At 35.3% G+C, this 17,516-nt stretch overlaps 3 protein-coding genes across 8 annotated transcripts; 2 read left to right on the top strand and 1 right to left on the bottom strand.

Annotated features, from left to right (window-relative positions):
• The first annotated feature begins 899 nt into the window (after positions 1 to 899).
• Positions 900 to 8,190, top strand: LOC141911727 (uncharacterized). 6 transcript variants are annotated; one of them, XM_074802757.1, is made up of 3 exons: positions 900 to 1,004; positions 1,105 to 1,355; positions 4,221 to 8,190. In XM_074802757.1, the coding sequence occupies exons 2-3, from the start codon at positions 1,348 to 1,350 to the stop codon at positions 5,083 to 5,085; spliced, it is 873 nt and encodes a 290-aa protein (XP_074658858.1). In that variant the 5' UTR covers positions 900 to 1,004; positions 1,105 to 1,347; the 3' UTR covers positions 5,086 to 8,190. The 6 variants fall into 6 exon arrangements, with proteins under 6 accessions (XP_074658858.1, XP_074658867.1, XP_074658876.1 ...); XM_074802783.1 differs by lacking the exons at positions 900 to 1,004; positions 1,105 to 1,355 and adding exons at positions 2,594 to 2,675; positions 3,250 to 3,500; XM_074802766.1 differs by lacking the exons at positions 900 to 1,004; positions 1,105 to 1,355 and adding an exon at positions 2,349 to 2,446.
• A 3,066-nt stretch (positions 8,191 to 11,256) lies between these two features.
• On the bottom strand, positions 11,257 to 16,093 carry LOC141899721 (embryonic polarity protein dorsal-like). The gene is made up of 12 exons (XM_074786193.1): positions 16,018 to 16,093; positions 14,805 to 14,895; positions 14,510 to 14,715; positions 14,185 to 14,333; positions 14,000 to 14,091; positions 13,782 to 13,919; positions 13,555 to 13,653; positions 13,358 to 13,440; positions 13,089 to 13,227; positions 12,891 to 12,959; positions 12,694 to 12,801; positions 11,257 to 12,584 (listed from the first exon to the last, which is right to left on the bottom strand). Exons 3-12 carry the CDS (start codon positions 14,711 to 14,713, stop codon positions 12,166 to 12,168), a joined length of 1,500 nt encoding a protein of 499 aa, XP_074642294.1. The 5' UTR covers positions 14,714 to 14,715; positions 14,805 to 14,895; positions 16,018 to 16,093; the 3' UTR covers positions 11,257 to 12,165.
• Positions 16,094 to 16,393: 300 nt separating this feature from the next.
• On the top strand, positions 16,394 to 17,253 carry LOC141914923 (uncharacterized). Its single transcript, XM_074806263.1, has 2 exons — positions 16,394 to 16,760; positions 16,878 to 17,253. Exons 1-2 carry the CDS (start codon positions 16,455 to 16,457, stop codon positions 17,004 to 17,006), a joined length of 435 nt encoding a protein of 144 aa, XP_074662364.1. The 5' UTR covers positions 16,394 to 16,454; the 3' UTR covers positions 17,007 to 17,253.
• The last annotated feature ends 263 nt before the right edge of the window (positions 17,254 to 17,516 follow it).

Genomic DNA, 17,516 nt, shown 5'->3' with positions numbered 1-17,516 from the left:
ATCGCCTTAACCACTGGGCCACCTCGTCGGCATGCACCAAGCGACGACTGCGCCATCTTTCGTAATTTATATGTACGCACAGTACGAGTGGGAGCGTGAAGTTACCATGGTGATAGAAACGGCAGCAAAACGCCTGGAGTCAGTAGTTTATAATGTTTGAGTCTCCGCAGTACAGTACTATGTATATATTGAATCAGTGACCAAGGCAAAAATACATCTATTAAGAATTGAATAAGCTTTATAATTTCAATTTCAATTTATTCATCATTAAATCCAAAGTATAAAATTGTGAATGAAGAAAAACAACAATAACAACAAACAGACAAAAAACTAAAATGATGTGCAATAAAAAAAAACAATAAAAGGATAGAGAGGTAATACAATGTCTAATATATACATACAATATTATTTAAGTGATATTTACAAGCCCATGGCATCGTATATGAATTTCGCGATATTTAAGAAGTGGGATCAGAAAAAATTATAAGACCACAAGACCAAGTCCAAGATGAGGCAACCTCCGCATTACACATCCCAATTCATTAATTTTGGCGTGGACTCATAATCCAGGCTTGGGGGTTCTAACTTGATGGATGATGATGGACGAGACTTAACGCCTACGAGGGTTCGTGTATTTTCCTAATATGGCACAACAGGTGCCCCAATTAGAGTCGAGCGATATTATTGGCTATTCACTGTGACGTCAATACAGCGATACCTTAAATTCTTAACCCTTTGTTTTTAAGCTAATTAGGCTATTGATCTGAAAATCTTTAATCGGTTCTGAAATTTTGCTAATTTTTTTCTTCCTTTATCATTCAAAGAAGTATTTAATTTTGATTTTGAAAATAACCATGAATCGCTAAATTCTATTCAGCCCGGAGCTAGCATGTCAATCATCTAGCGATGACAACGATGACTAAAAGCTCCAAGGAAAACTGCTGCTGGAATAAATGGAGTTTTCTACGATTTTCTCTGTGTTTTAGGGCACGTTTTCAGTTTCTGTGAGTAATTCAATCGTTTCTGTCCAGTTTTCTTTAATGAACTACTAAGGGTCTTCACATTCTGATTATATAACACGGTGATATAAACTTTTCAATGTAGTAACTAAAAGTGAACTGAACTCCGAGTCTGATCCAACAAACCAAACGAAGGAAGGAAGAAGAAGGAAGTAGCAACAACTACTACAACTTCTCTCTCTAAGAGCCTCTAGTCGATAGAAACAGCTACGTACTGATGCAATGATGATTGTCCAACATGAAAAGTAGCGTACCTTTCTTCTAAGCTTGGAAGATGTATGCCTCATTTGCCAGGGAGTGCAATTCATAATGGTAGCAGTGCAGCAAAATGCCCAGGTAAGATTCGTGCCTCTCTACTCTATGTCATGATTCTTTTAGGTAGGCCAGTCACTCTGCCAGTGCCTCTACCCAAGTTTTTACTGTGCCTTTTAATGCTTTTACCTCAGTGTTCCGTTTCATGGAAAAGTTAAAGCTTTTTAAATAAAATAAGTTAAGTAGTTTATAGTTGAATTGTTGTCCTCATCGAAAAACATGATCAAGTTGACTAATTAACCAATAGGTTTGTCTACAAATTTGAGTTAAACAACTTTTTTGAGAAACGGGGCCTGGGGGATGGTTTCACAAAAAAGTGAATCTAAGATTTTTGATAGTGGTAACTTCATGTTGCCTGAGGACAATAAGCTTACACTTTTTCATGAAACTGGACTGGAAAGCAGACTTGTTTTAACTTTACCCCGGTGTCTTCAGTGTCCAACTCAATTCATAACTGGGGTTCACTGTGATTCTGGGGAAAAACCGTACATATGTGCGTACGTGGTCATATCTGATACCAGGGAGGTGGGAGTGAACTCCCACCTCCCTGTTGATACTGATAAGTCTAGTGATGGATGTATGAAGGCCCACTGGATGCATCACTGATCTAATGTTTGATTGGAAAAATCTAGACATTGATTTAAAGTTAAATGATGTGATATCATAGTGTAAGACTCACTCGGACCCACTGGAGCTTCACCATCACTCGCTTAGTCTTTGTAAGAATTGAATTTCAAACTTTTTCGTGAAATTATTCCTACATGGCCTATGTAAAGTTCTTCCTGTAGGAAAATTTACTTTTAGTTTGAAAAGAAACCTTTAATGTCTCCCGATTTCATAAGAACTGCCGAAAACGAAATTTGGCGGAAATCCAAGAATGTGTAGCTATTACCTGTCACAATTTTTCCAAGAGAAAAACTAGGTTATTGGATTAGTCAGAATGTGCTATTCTAGCAATGGGAAGCCCGGGTATATATAGTCTTTCCTGGTTTGACATTCCTTTGTTTAATACTACGAATATGGAATAAAGAACAAGGATTATTTTCTACAATCATTTAATTGGTGCTAAACGGAGAATAATGGATTTACTTCATTTTTCCAACGGATATGATTGTGTAAGTTTTATATAGCGCTGAAATTGAGCTGATTTATTAGATTATTTTATTTCGAATGATTATCACGACTGATTTCACAAGTTATTGTAATGAAATTTCAAAGAAAGTTGCTCAACACTTGAGCTATTAACTTATTCTTACAACGATCTCGACCTGGATAGGTTAACTTCATGGTATCTCTTCATGAGGGGTAGAGTATCGTATAGTGTACGATCACACTTTACAAATGGTTTGTCTTGATTCTGAAAGTTTAAAGGAAAACTATCTAATTGAACTTTTCTTACGAAATCACATTCGTTCATTATTATGGGATGGTTATGCATCCTGGTATCATAGAGTGTTGATTTAATCATTTGATTTTCATTTGATTTAATCATTTTATTAGATAATTAAAGGCCTGTATTGCTTGGAGTTTACTAATACAGGACATATTTACAATTATAACAGCTTATTATGAACAAAATTCCAAGAATTTACTAAACAATTGACTCCATCCAACTGAAATTAAATTTTCGATGTTATCCGAGGCTGATTAGTCTGATTTTACAATGTTAGCTAATGCAGTAGGCTTAATCAGTGTTTACTTTAACGACAGCCAAAAAAGAAAGTACCAGTAATATGTTTCAAACGAATACTTTGGTTTTGCTACATCGATGACGTCGCCATCGATAAAAAAAGAAAGCAAAACTTTTTTGCGTTTGAAACGTTAGTTGTAACTAACGTTATATGGGTTGTAATAATGCGTTGCATACGTCATAGGAATTTTCAATAGAACCCGCTCTCTCTCTCTCACTCGCTTGTAGGGATAAATGTCGTCATACATAGACGAGAGAGCGACGCAAGTAGAAAAATCTATAATAATGCTGCGCTACTGTTGTCTCATTTGTTATTACTCCCGTTCACTCACTCACTCGGTAGACATCAGAATTTGTATCGAAATTGGTTGTCAAGGGGATGTAAGCTCGTCGGTGGCTAAAAGCACGAGGAATGTAATTTTTGGTCGTTGTAGTAGCAGCATCGCACTTGTATGAGTTTTGATATCGTTGTTGAATCAGTGAGTTTTTTTTTCTGATATTCATTAAACTCGTATCGTGTTGTTATCTTTCAATTTGATTTATCATCCAATCAGTGTATGAATTACTGTGGTTAATAGTTTTTCATGATTATTAATAGATGCTGTTTTCACAACTTTTATCGTTGCGTTAGTATCTTTCAACAACTTCCTTATTTTCATCATGGGAATATGTGTGAGTTTGAATCATCTTGGAATTTCCAAATTATTCAATCGATGACTGGCCTAAATATAAATAGTTCTATATCTAAATATTTCTATATTTCTGAAAAAATTTATACTTCTGATTGCTGTGAAATGTAGAACAGATGGTAAGTGTTAAAGCAGAATTACCATTATGGGTTCATAGTAAACTTCAGATATTACGGTACGTAGTATCAGGGACAGGTTTCTTATTATATACATTAATTCTACCACAATATAAACTGTACTTGAAGTAATATATTTTATTTAATTTTCAACCGAAATATACCAGAAAATAGTATCATCACATGTATACTAAATAGTAGTTAATGATTATGTTTTGATGGTGGTCTCCAGACAGAGTCCAAAAACATTTAGATGAACGAACAAACATTTGTTTTACCGGGTAGTTATTATTGATTTCAATGGTATATTGGATTTTATGTCTATTCCAGTTCACCGCATTGGATATTCTTACTGTCCGTATCAAATCATGTTATCAGTTATTTTCTTTTTTAGTTATGAGATGTTGGGTCCGGTACAGTTCGGTGTGAAGCGTAAGCTCGACGATGCATGTCTGTACGATCTACCGTACCACGAACAACGTCAGTCCATCCTCAATATATCGATGTGTAAGCTGCGGACGGCTCCGGTGAAGAAAGTCGAACCGTCGCTGTTGCGTTCGGTGTTGATTTTCAACACGCTCAAATTCATCGAAGGCGAACTTCATCGCGAAGGTATTTCGTTGAGTAAAGCGAATACGCCGAGTTTGTTACCGTCGATTCAGTCGGACGCATTGACGTTAGATCCGCCGCCGTCCGGCGGTCAAACCCAGAACAATACGGTAGTCGTGTTACGGCCCGAATCGAAATTAGCCGTAACCGAGCCGACCGATCAACACGCGACGACCGCGACCGAAAAACCGAGCGAATCTTCATCGAACAAAGATTTGCTTCCGCTAGAAAATAGCAGCACTAGTAACGCTATCGATATAAACTGCAACGTGAGTTATAGTAATGGTAAAAATCGATGGCCGGCATCTGTTTGGGACTATATAACGAACGCTAGTAATAATAATAACACGGGCGGCGTCGGTGATTTCTACTCGAACGAATGTGCTCCTCTATCGTCGCCGGCCGCCGTCGAACGAGTCGATGATTTATTCGGCGACGTCGACTCGGATCCGTCGGTGCCCGACGTCACGATGTACGAAGATTTGTTCTCGCCGTTGACGTCGAAGCTGACGCCGCTCAGCGCCGACGAACTGATGCACGCGTTTCCGACGAACGACGCGTACTCGTACGCCAACGCGGGCGTGAATTGTCGCGGCGATCTACTTTCGGATGATTTGGACCATATCATGCAAGTTTTGATCGGTATTTGACAAAACGCTTCCTCTAGCTGAAATTTAACGTTTTATACCAATAACTGATCGAGACATTTTTCACTATTTATTTATTTCACCATTTGCTATACTTAACTGACTCCTGATAATCGATATCTCGTAAACTGTTCTCATATTTTCGAGACAAAAGACAACTATCAAGAACAAAGGAATGTATCGCTTTTTTTAAAACAGCCGGAATTTGTTGAAATATATGATTTTGATATATTGAGAAGAGATAAAGCATAGATTGTTTTCATTTTAAAAAGTCTTCGACATTTCATAAAAACTGCTCTTCACTGCTGTGTTGTTTGAAATGTTTATGAAGAACTGCTGTTCTGGAGCATCTATGCTTCGTAAAGAGTTTGATTATTACTGGCCTATGACACCAGGGGTGTGTTTTATCCATCAATAATGCTATGTATGCAAGGGCAAAACGTTTTCTAAAACCCTTTTTGACGGCAATATACATGTACAACATTGGTTTGTAAATCACTGTGGAACTTGATGTCTGTATCAGGAACCTGTTAAAAAATGAACTAGTTTCATCCGTTTCATTTTACAATCGTGGAACTGGGTTAAGAGTTGTAATAGTATTCGTACAGTTTCTCTTGCCGTAAATGTATGGTCATCAGTATGGTCAGAGACAGATAAAATACCAAAGATTTCCACCAATTTTATATATATATATAAACGTATATGATGATGATGATGATGATAATAATATGTATGTGTGTGTGTGATAGTTGCATTCACATAAGAGAGCATTCAAAATGGTTCGTGCGAACATCCGAGCATATTTATCAATTTTATTACGATTTATGTAAAAACTATTAGAGAATTGTTGGAGAGTTTTACACGTTTCTATACGTGCAATTTGTGTCGAACTTGACTGAAAGTACACTCGCAAAATTTTAATGAAAACCACCACATTATTTACTAATGTTGATTGTAGGAACCGAAGCGTACTATTTGATATAAGATCGCTGATATTTCAGTGGTCGAAGAGTTAATGGAAACTAATGGTCTATTTTTCACTGTAAACACGTAACAGGCAAGCGGATAAAATTGTGACTGCATTTTATACATAATTATTATATTTTACGGATGAGATGATATGATATTTTTTACGAATTATGTAATGTTTAAATGGTTAAAAGTTGGACCGGTTTCTAGCGAGAAATTTTGAATGAAATCTGCTGGTGGTAGTTTGCGGGACCACTCCATTGGGATACATAGACAGTGGTTACACCCACTATTGTGTCTGATTGATCAGTCAGTTTTTTGTCTAGTACTCATATGTACATCTTTATCATTCGCGTTCATGTATTTTTGCCATGACATCCACGGAAATCAGGGATACTTGTCAGTGGAGCTTGAGCCGCTCGTGTCATGTCTTACGTTTGTTCTTTTTTTTTTAATGATTGTCTCAGCAGGTGAAATGATGTGTTGCACTTTATATCGGCATTTGCCTTGCATTGTCTGAGTTTGAACCTTAGTTACAAAAGGTTAAGGTGTTGACAGCGATTGAACTCGAGTTCAGAGGCAGGGTACAAGCAAACCCGCTTTTGCCTGGATTCACTGTCTTTGTTCTATTAATAGCGACTAACGGTTATCGTATTCTGAATAATCACTTTTTTTTCAAAGAATACCCCAAAAAAACTATGAAACGGACAGATAACTTCGATTAATCAAAATTTCCAAAATAACGAACCTCCAATTACGAATAAAAGACTACAGAACTGAACTGACTGAGATTTTTTAAGTTGTGGTAACTTATGAACAAAGCTGGCAGTGTGCCGCTTGTATTTTTGATACCATATTTTTTTGTATTGCGATAACGCACAACGTAGAAAACTGGCGGCGGTGTCGGCATATCAGCCCGCTGCTCAGTGAATCACAGAGGAAAGCCTACATGTTTTCGTGCTATTATCAGACAACATTGGCCTACATACTACACTATTAGTAATATGTTGTGTGCGCGTAGGATTTTGAACCCAATATTTTCTGTCTGTGAATCCGCCTCTCACTTCAGCAAAATATCAATTTTCTTTACTACATGATATAAATAATGCGTGTGATTATTGATCTCATATCGTAAAATTGTAAGAAGCTGATCTGTTTTTCTGGTGATCGGTGCCAATTTTTCGCAAACAATAGGCCTACGTTAGTGTACCATAGTTGGGTGTGTTATGACATTTGGAAAAATGTATCCCTATAAATATCTGGTGAAGCTAAGAATATTGAAATGAGTCAGATTTTGAAAATATGGCAGTAGATGAAATCGTTAATAATACGATCTACTGACCATCCATGACATTTGATAGCTTCTCAGAATATATCGGAGTCAATACAAAATATGAATTTTGATGCTCGGCAGATTTCATTCAAATGGATGGCAAGAAACCTACCGTGGTGTGTGAAAGCTCATCCATATACGTAATAATGAAAAACATTGCTCCATAGATACATGTTTTTAAGGTTGCATTTTAGGGTATGCATTATGCGTCACTATATCATTGTTCAAATCGATGTGCGAAGTGAATTTTATTTTGAGAGAGAGAAAATAACGTTATCAATACGAACAAATAACATCCATATCAACACTGTTGTAATATGATGAAATAGTTTTTATATACATGTACAATAAATGTATTGTTCTGGCCGTGTATAAATGTGTTGCATTTGCGGCAGCGGCATTTATGAAATGAACTTTGATATTTTTATACGAATTAGTGTCTTTTTGAGCTCTCCGAGTACTCTTATTATTGTAAGGCTAAAAAACCTGGGAACAAACATGAAATAGATATGATGATGATGATGTGGAAAATTGATGGTTTTGTAGCAACTCAGCAATAAAGTAATCATTGTTAAAACCCAGATGAATATGAAGATAATTGATGTGTATGAAATATAGAATGATGGTCATCGTCATATAAATAATTGTAAAGATTATGTTTACTTAAAAATGTTTAAACCAAAAAAGTTAAAAACGTGTTTGTAAATAGCATTTCTGTCAAATTATTTATTACATTATTATTATGACAATCATTGTCATATAATTTATCGATAATCACCAGTATATGTAAGAGTGTATTGCACACCTCTTTTAAAATCATATATATATATATATATATATATATATATATATATATATATATATATATATATATATATATATATATATATATATATATATATATATATATATATATATATATATATATATATATATATATATATGAGATGATTTTAAAAGAGGTGCAGATTTTATGTTAATGAACGATAACTCATTATTGAGTTATCTACGTGTAACCTCTTAGAGAATATGGGAACAAAATATTGTTGAGAAGTTTATTGTGAGCGTTTTCGAACAACAACAAAATGTGCAGGTACTAGAAATTATAGAAATTGGCTTGGTTTTAATTTGTTTGATTGGGTGAATTACCCTCTATGCAACGTGTTATTATTGTTGTTTGATTTGATTTTCGAAATTCGTTGACTTTGCATGGAAAAGTTTTCCTCATTTTTGCAGACACCTTGCCTTTGTATGCCAGTATATTATGCACAGTCTAGTGCAATTATATTATATACACATGTGGTTGTTCTTGTACAGGCTGAGCAAGAGTCTGTGTGGATGAATGCCAGTTACCATAGTAACCGAACCATTCTCCCGCTATGGCACGGGGTAATTTGCCCATCGGTTTCTGGGAGAACGCTGATAATGAGAAATACTATTCATTATCATTGGTCTGCGCAGCAACCCATCGCCGGCGAACTTTTAACAAAAAAATTCAAACTATTTTCATTTCTAATTTTCAAAGCGTACTATTACGTATCTTTAGAGAGAAAAATATCTGGCATTTTTCAGTTAAGTTCAGTATATTGGCATTCGATTTTTGAAAATCAGACCAGAAATAGAAAATCATGACAATAATACTCATTAGTTCTTGTAGAGATGATATACTGCAAACTGTGAGATTATTGCTGTTTTCAATTATTCCGTCTTCCAAGTTGAAGCCAAATGCTTTAAGTATTAGTTAATTATCCTGATCATTAATCATTTGTAAAATGTTTTAAATTATTCATCAAGTTGAGCATAATAGTAAGATTCAGTAGATGGTGATGAATTAACGTTTTTAATTAGTTATGATAATTTAGCCTTGCACATCGTCCTGATCAGCCTTGAAAAAACCATGCCTTCTACTTTACTCAAGTACTAACAATTTTTACCCAAATGAAATAGATTATGACACAAATTCTCATTCCACATTTGTTATTGAATAACTATGATCAAAATTTGTAAATTTGTATATTTTTCTACAATGAACAAAAAGAGTACGGGGAGATAAAACAGTTGATATGTTAATGCTATCCCACCTTGTAGAATTATTATTATTATTGTATTATTATTACCTATTATTATGATTATTAATGATATTATATCTTAAATGTATTTATTGATGTATAATTATTTATTACGCTTAGCTTTATCATAAGATTGTTGATGTGCTAGTAGTTACTACTGTATAACAAAGCGTCAGTAGAGAGCTCAAATATGTAGCGCTGAGGAAGGGGGTTTTCGTTAGTTGTGAGTCACAGCCTCACTCATTATCGCAACCATTGCCTCCGGGTGATCAGTGTTAGTACGAATGACAAACTAAAATGTCATCAATGTTCAATGGATACTTTGAAAACATTTTTTTAAACAATGAACGTGGGGATTACGATAATTGACTCTCTTAGCATAAACATGTTGGCTGCAAATCATTTTTGCTGTTTCTAGAAACTCTCCTTTTACTAGCCTTCTGTTTGGTTCATGCTGACTTCTGTTGTAAAGATATTGTGATATTCACCCAACTCTCAAAAGCTTCAGTGATAAACAACTGTACTAACTGAAGATTTAGAAGTTACTGAAATTCCTCTTTTGTATTCCAGTTGTCTTCAACTGCATTTTTTGTGAATGAACAAATTTTACTTTCCTTGGATGCTAGTAAAAAAACAGAGAATTTTCTGTCACTTGGACGGACAGTCCTTGTCTGTGTTAGTAATGTGACTGACACCCGTAAAGCCATGCATTTTGTCTTATTGGATCCCTTATGATTTCAAATATAAGTTATATGAAAATTAAAGTATTTATTAGATTTCAGAATTTTGTTACAAAAACCAAATTCTAGCATTTTTTCCACATGTACAATGTATTATAAGATAGATATATGTAATATATTATTATTATAAATGAAATAAATATATGCAATTCTAAAATCTATTTGTCATTGATTGTTTCATTCGAATATAAATGTATTTTTTATCCATTACTGCAAAAACTGCTCTGTCAATTGCTGAGCTTGGAACCACGAGGATTTAGGAAAAATTACATAGACAGTCTGTTCATTCCACATCTCGGTTACTTTCCCCTCATGTCAAAAGATGATGAAACACTTAAAATGTCACCAGCAAATCATTTTGAAAGATAGCACAGGCAGGAGGTGGATTGAGATTATTTATAATTAGGGGATACTTGCGTCATTATTTGTACTGACAAAGAACACTTCTTGATTTCCGGCCCTAGACAAAAATCAACATAATGAGATCAGTATTATTAGATACGTTATTATTAAATGAAATATCATCTGCAATATATTTTCCATCAAGGTAAAACGCTCTTCAGATATCCATTAGTAAATTGATGTTTTTCAGTTCTTAAAGGGTAGTGGGAAAACATCTTTCATCAACTGAATGCATCTGATTTGTCGCTATTGTCTGGATGATAAGAATCTTTCAGAATGTCTACGCTTACGAATACTATCGAATTCAGCCTAGCGTGTGACGATGATACAGAATAAAGTGTATGATCAAACTTTTTCAAAGCGCAACTGGTTATCTAGATAATTCTGGTCTGTATGTACTATACATACGATGTAAATAGCAATTTTAAACAGGATCAAAGGATAACAGTCAACTGCGGACCATAAGCCACTCCTGGAACTTTTGAATAATATTTTGAGAGTACCAGATTCCTAAATTGTAGACCATTGATGAAATGTTAACTTGTGAATTCCTACAAGAAGTAATTTCATCCTATCAAGTATTCCATGAATGATTCAAATGTGTTCCTCCAGTAAAAACTTACAGAAGTCAAAGATAAAACAAAACAGAACTAATCACACATTATTCATTGTTCTTTTATTCTAAAAGTATATATTCTTATTAAGCGTGTAACATACATGTACAATATATACAGCCCATATACAAATCTCTATATACAAATCTCTACATTGGGACTCATCCAAATACTTCCAAATTAAGCACCAATTCATCTATCAAATCAATTAAATTTGTTCAGTGCATTCTACCAAAACATTGATCTCTTTATGGCCATACTTAGCTTTTTTCACTGCTGACCATTCGAAGTACATTTGTAGTAATTCTTAAAGAAATGATATTACAATGTTCTAGTCACAAATGGTACTGCATTCAGTGTTAAGGTGAAGGTGATATCTTTCATGATCTTTCAGGAGATATTCAGGAAACTATTACACCGGTAATCATTGCTCATTAAGTTATGAAAATTTTACATTAAACTTTGAATAAAATACAAATAAAATTAGAAAAGTGTTTCAAAGAAAATATGCTTTAGAAGCCACAATCTTTTGAAAAAGACAGCATACAAATAATAAAGATAAAACAGTAGACAAACGTTAACGTACCAGCGTAAGAGATTCAGTGGCATAGCGCTGGTACTGGTACTCGTAATGACAATTTCTGTATATCAGGTGAAGAGAACAACTCTGCCATCTATTTATTATTTACATAAAACCAGACACATGAACAGACCAATTTATGTAGGAAAAGTAACGACATGACCTCGATTACATTAAAAAACAAATATACATAACGTATACAACTTGATTAGAATAAACGTTTTCATACTCTTTAGAAATTACAATGTATATTGAACAATTTCATTCCATTATACTTCACACAATTGACTACATAATGAAATTCCTAATAAACAGTTCATACAGAATGGAATGAGCCACTTTAATAATAAATCTGGTCGTACAATTTTTACATGTATTATTTTTTATTATCTTCAGATGCGAGGAAGTCCATCACATTATCGCCTTCCATTAATGTGGTTTCTACGGTTTCTTGTGCTGCCACCTGCGCAGCCGGAACATTTGCCTCGCTCTGAGCCGCTACAATGCCGAGCAGACGACTCAAATCACCGGATGTAATGTTAATGTCTGAAGATTCAATAGGAAAACTATCAGTACCCAACTCAATACCACTTCCACTAGTCGGCGGTCCTTTCACTCCTATGTTGTTGCTTTGTAGCAGCTCAGTATAGCTACCATCAAAATTGAAATCAAATGAAATGCTTCCATCCTCATTTTGTAATGAAGGCACGACATCGACAGTAGTGGTTTTTGTAGATTCATCGTAGTTGACACTAATTGGAGACTGAGCAGTACCTGCTGCAGCAGCTGCCGATCCTGAAATAATTTACCGAATGCTTGAATAAGATCTGTCATGATCAATAAGATCCTGTTCTTAGATTCTTCCCAGTATAATACATTATAGGGTTTCTAAAATGTTACTTACTATTTTGAGATCTTCTTGTTGCCATAAGTTTGACCCTTTCTTTGACATCTTCAGTACACGGTGTTGAATTAGTCATGGCACTAGAGCTCGGTATTGGAGGTGGATTTTCTATACAAAAACAAATAATATGCCATATGAAGAATCACGCTGTGAGATAAATTCAATTCGATAAAGCGAAATGGCACATCTAATGATACCTGCTGACATTCCAAACATTTCCATCGAGACTTTTTTCCTCTTTCTTTTCTCCAATATATATTCAGGATCTACAAATAGGATTCATCCAGTACCCGTAGATGTATTACAATTCGAACAACGCGTTTTGTTGACCCTTGTAAATGGTAGTCTTAAAATGCATTTTCAATTCACATGACATGGATCATGTATATACTCACCACATTCATCTGGTTTATATGTGAAACTCATTGGAGTGCTAGTTTCTTGATCACTGGGACGGAGCAGTTGAAAATAGACATTCTTACCACATTTAATGTGCGGATCTTTGTATGGAGGTGTTCTAAAGGCTATTGCAAACTGTAAAAAAATTCAAATGAACGCTGAATCTATCAAAAAGATATTCATTAGCTTAAAACTCAACAAGGTTGATATGTCAGTTTGGTTATAGACTGTTAACACTGTTTACACCTTAACTGGATAGACTTACTGATTTATGAACGTCAGTTTGTGCAAACACACCTAATGCTTCCCAATCAGATTCATCTTCAAAGAATCTAATCTTGATATCGTCTGGAAAAAATAGAATGAAATTTGACATTCTGCCCATCCAAAATGACAGCTGGAATTTGTTAAATATTTCCCGATGGACAAAGGTTAGGCTAGTTCCTCTTTTTAATATTGTACCTTTTGCGACCTTTTCACAGAAGATAAAAATCTCATCATTTCCCCGAACACTTCCAGCTACTTTATCAACTCGACAAATCGTCAAATCTCCAGCAGCCTCTGTAAGATATAAAAACATAACATCAATTACTAAAAACATGATCCTGAAAATAAGAATTCATATAAGTATGCCTGTACAGCTGTATTTTAGAGCATACACAAGAAGCATTCATGAAATATGAACATACTTTTGTCATAAATACTTGTGGAAACGACAGGGTTCAGAATCCTACTGAACTGACCAGTATTTTGATTCGGCAGAAAAACTTGAAAGCATAAACGAACCGTCTGCAAATCAACCTGATTGGCTTTGATATCAAAACCAGCTACGAATAGATAAAAAAACAGCGTAAGATTCGGATTAACTTGAATCAGTTTAGTCTACTGATATAGGGCATCGACCTACCATTGAATGGATCAACTCGAATCTGTTTACGTAATTTCAGAGCCTCAGGGATATCTTTCTTTTTAGCACACTGAATCCCTAAATTGGGAAACCTGAAATTGAAAAGTGATTTTGATCTCAGTGAGTGACTGAAAAAATATTCTTACTACATTTAACTACAAATCTGCTCTAGCAGCTGAACTTACGGAATTCTCATGTCTTTATTATTAAACTTCATTGTACAAACACCTTTTTTACACTCTTTGCCGACCAGACTGTGCGGATGAGGCCGAGGTGGGTTATCTTTGGTTACCAACGAAACAACAACAACTGCAGGTCCGGAATAATTGTGCACCTAATAAGAGAACATTAATTTATTCTAGATATTTGATGACTACCAGTACTTTAACTCATTAGCTGAATAATATCTTTTCCAGCAATAGATGTCGAAAGAATATTGATTAAAAATCAACTTGAATCGGGTATGATTTGAATATGATTGTTTAATTATTTCATTTCTTCAGTACTTACCTGTATAGTAGGGAAAGATTTTTTATCAATTGTACTGTGTTCACCGGGTATACTTCCGGCACAGCGTCCTTCACATTCATATCTGTATCGTAAACCTCGAGCTTTTGGTTGCTCTATTATTTGAACCCATGGGTCTTGGTTAGCCATTCCATTATCAACAACGCGTATCTTATTATGTCGATTCATGATGTCACCGTGCACCATAACTGATAGAAATGAGAGAGAAGTCAAAGGAGGCTCCTATAAACGTACTGGGGCTACCAGTGATTTCACAAAATACATATCGTCTACTTACTATTTTAAACATACACACTTTGTATGGGAACTTTTTGTCTCACAGAAAAATCAAATAGTCCAATTACACTCCGCACCATAGGAAAAATGACCTGTGAATTACATTCAAGTTCTTCATGAGGCAAAAAACCAGATCAGACTTACAAACATTCATAAACCTATAGCGTAGGAGGAAGCACAATTACACAGCAAACATGTTTTGATATACAAAGTATTGATTATTTAGTACATATCTGAGAATGTAGGTGTATTCTAATGATATCAACTACATTCAGCTACGGCCCTACAATCCCCTATCAAATCATCGATAAGCCTATCCATTATTATAAATAAGACACTTTTTTCTTATCATTTTCTAAAATGTTCAACTATCCAGCACAAAAATGAGTCATTCATGTTACCGTGTTTAATAAATCTGGGTCATTCGCGACAAGATATTAAGTCATGAATTTCCCGACATTAATAGACTACAAAACTCCAGTCTATATAAACATCATGAAAACTACTACAGTTCAAAAACTACTGAATCAAAAAAGGAAAAACATGACTGTACATTCGTCACAATGTCAGCCTAGTAGCCAGCTATTACCACAGTAAAATTTAGATGCAGGATCGGATGCATTCTAAGAGATTTAATGCTCAAATAATTCTATCAATAGAATAAAATAAAGGTCTATTCAGATAAGTTGGTATAGGCCATCCAATTATGATTAGCTTCATTGCCTTCAATGATAAGGTCAATTTTATTAAGTGGCCATAAGGCGTAAAAAAATATGGTGAATGGATGATGTGAGGCCCTGCTAAACTTGCCACAGGATTTATAGAATATTACAGGTTAGTGGCCAGGCTGCACTGCAAAAAAACTAACATATGATTATCGGAGACTGTGCACTACACGCCTCTTTGTGACGTGGGGAACTTCGATACTTTACTCCTTACTCAGAGGGGATCAAGTTATCAGACTAATCGAAATCCATTAGAACTATGAGGTACACTAGAATATTCAGATGTCAATTCCATTATCGATGACAGTTAGGGACGCCTTAAGGCTAGCCAAGAATGATACTATCTTGACTTTTAGCTTACTTTTTAGGAGTTTAGTTGGTTAATCAGGATCAACCGAACCCCGCCCCACCAGCCCCAAAACCAGTTAAAACAACTTACAAGTGATGAAGAAAAATACAGGCTATTCAAGTTTAAAACATGTTACTCACATATGAATTATGTTCGATGTTGTCGGTGCCAAAACGGATTGTGGTTTTCCCACTAATCGAGTCGAGAGGAGCTGCGATTCCTAAAATAACTATGGGTTTTCCCAACTAGGAAGCGCGCACTGGCGTGACTCATCGGGCTATGGCGGTACACATAGTTTGGAGATACGCGTTGCTTGTTTTGGGACGTCAGCTGACCATGCAAAAAGGCAAAGACTAGCCGGTCCTTTCTTAATCAAAGTAGTCCGGCATGGACACGTCTTCTCCTTGAGCAATAATAGAAATATTTGAATGATGGTTGTTATGTTTGTTCTACTCCGGATCTCCAACGCTGGCCCACCACCAAACATTGAGTATTTGTCATTCCTGCTGTGGCAGCTACGTATGAATGAATGTAAACAAAAGTTTTTTACTAACCAATAAAGCCAAAAAAATCTAATATGGAAAGCGAAATCCAAATGCAAAACGATCAGCAAGTAGAACCAGAATTAGCCAATCTTAAAGAAGATGATGAAACAGAACCTGAAGGTAGATCGCATCAAAAACATGACGATGATGAAGTTGAACAGCAGCAGGTGCCGGAAGAAGACGATCAAAAACCACCAATAACGCCTGTTACACCAGATGCGATGAAGGAAAAAGTTGAAGAACCTGTCGAAGAAAATTATTACGTTGACCCAGTCGAAGATCCATATAAAAAAGCCATCACATATCTGGAAGCGCATAATATTTTACAGCTATTTCAGGTGGGCAGCAGCTTTGTTGCTAGGGAAGCCTTTCCTTAGCAACGTTTATCCAGAAATTTGCTTTGTTGTAAGTTAAGTAGACTAAAAAAGAAGTCTATTTCTTCTTGGGTTTTGTAGGTTATGACAGCGAGCCTCGTCAGCCAAAGACCGCAAGATCCAATACAGTTCATGATTGACGAAGTCGACCGATTAAAAACCGAAAAACAATTCGAAGCTGTCGTCGAGAGTGCCGGGGAAACGAAATGAGAGAGACCTTTGTAAAAACATTTAAAATGTGCCTTATCCTGAATACCAAGGGGTGTTCAGCGTTAAAATACAGTCAGAACAGGTCAATCTAGGCATTGTGTAATTCCGATACTACGTGTTTGCACGGAAAAACAATTTTCTGACAATCTATAAATGTATTATGTTAATGCTCTCGAACAACGTGTGATTATTTTTCATCGAACTTGTAATGAATTAAGAATGTTATTCTCCATGAGACCAAAGATTCTCATCTAAATTTGTAAGTTTAATAGTAATATAAAATAGTATTTTTTGTTGATATACTAGTATTTAATAAACAATATATTTATTCTAAATTTCGATTACATGTATATATAATTTTTATCATAGAAAATAAATCTGTTAGTTTTAACAATTAAGACTTCCTATAAATTCCCATGCACCTACGCTTTCATCATGCCACAGGTATACAGTGAACCCCCCCGATATACCGCCCTCCCATTTACCGCCACCCCGCCAGGTTTTCTCAAT

Source organism: Tubulanus polymorphus, chromosome 1, assembly GCF_964204645.1.
Source record: "Tubulanus polymorphus chromosome 1, tnTubPoly1.2, whole genome shotgun sequence".
NCBI classification, from domain to species: domain Eukaryota; kingdom Metazoa; phylum Nemertea; class Palaeonemertea; order Tubulaniformes; family Tubulanidae; genus Tubulanus; species Tubulanus polymorphus.
Note: the sequence above shows the minus strand (reverse complement) of the source record. Positions and strands in the feature narration are given on the sequence as shown.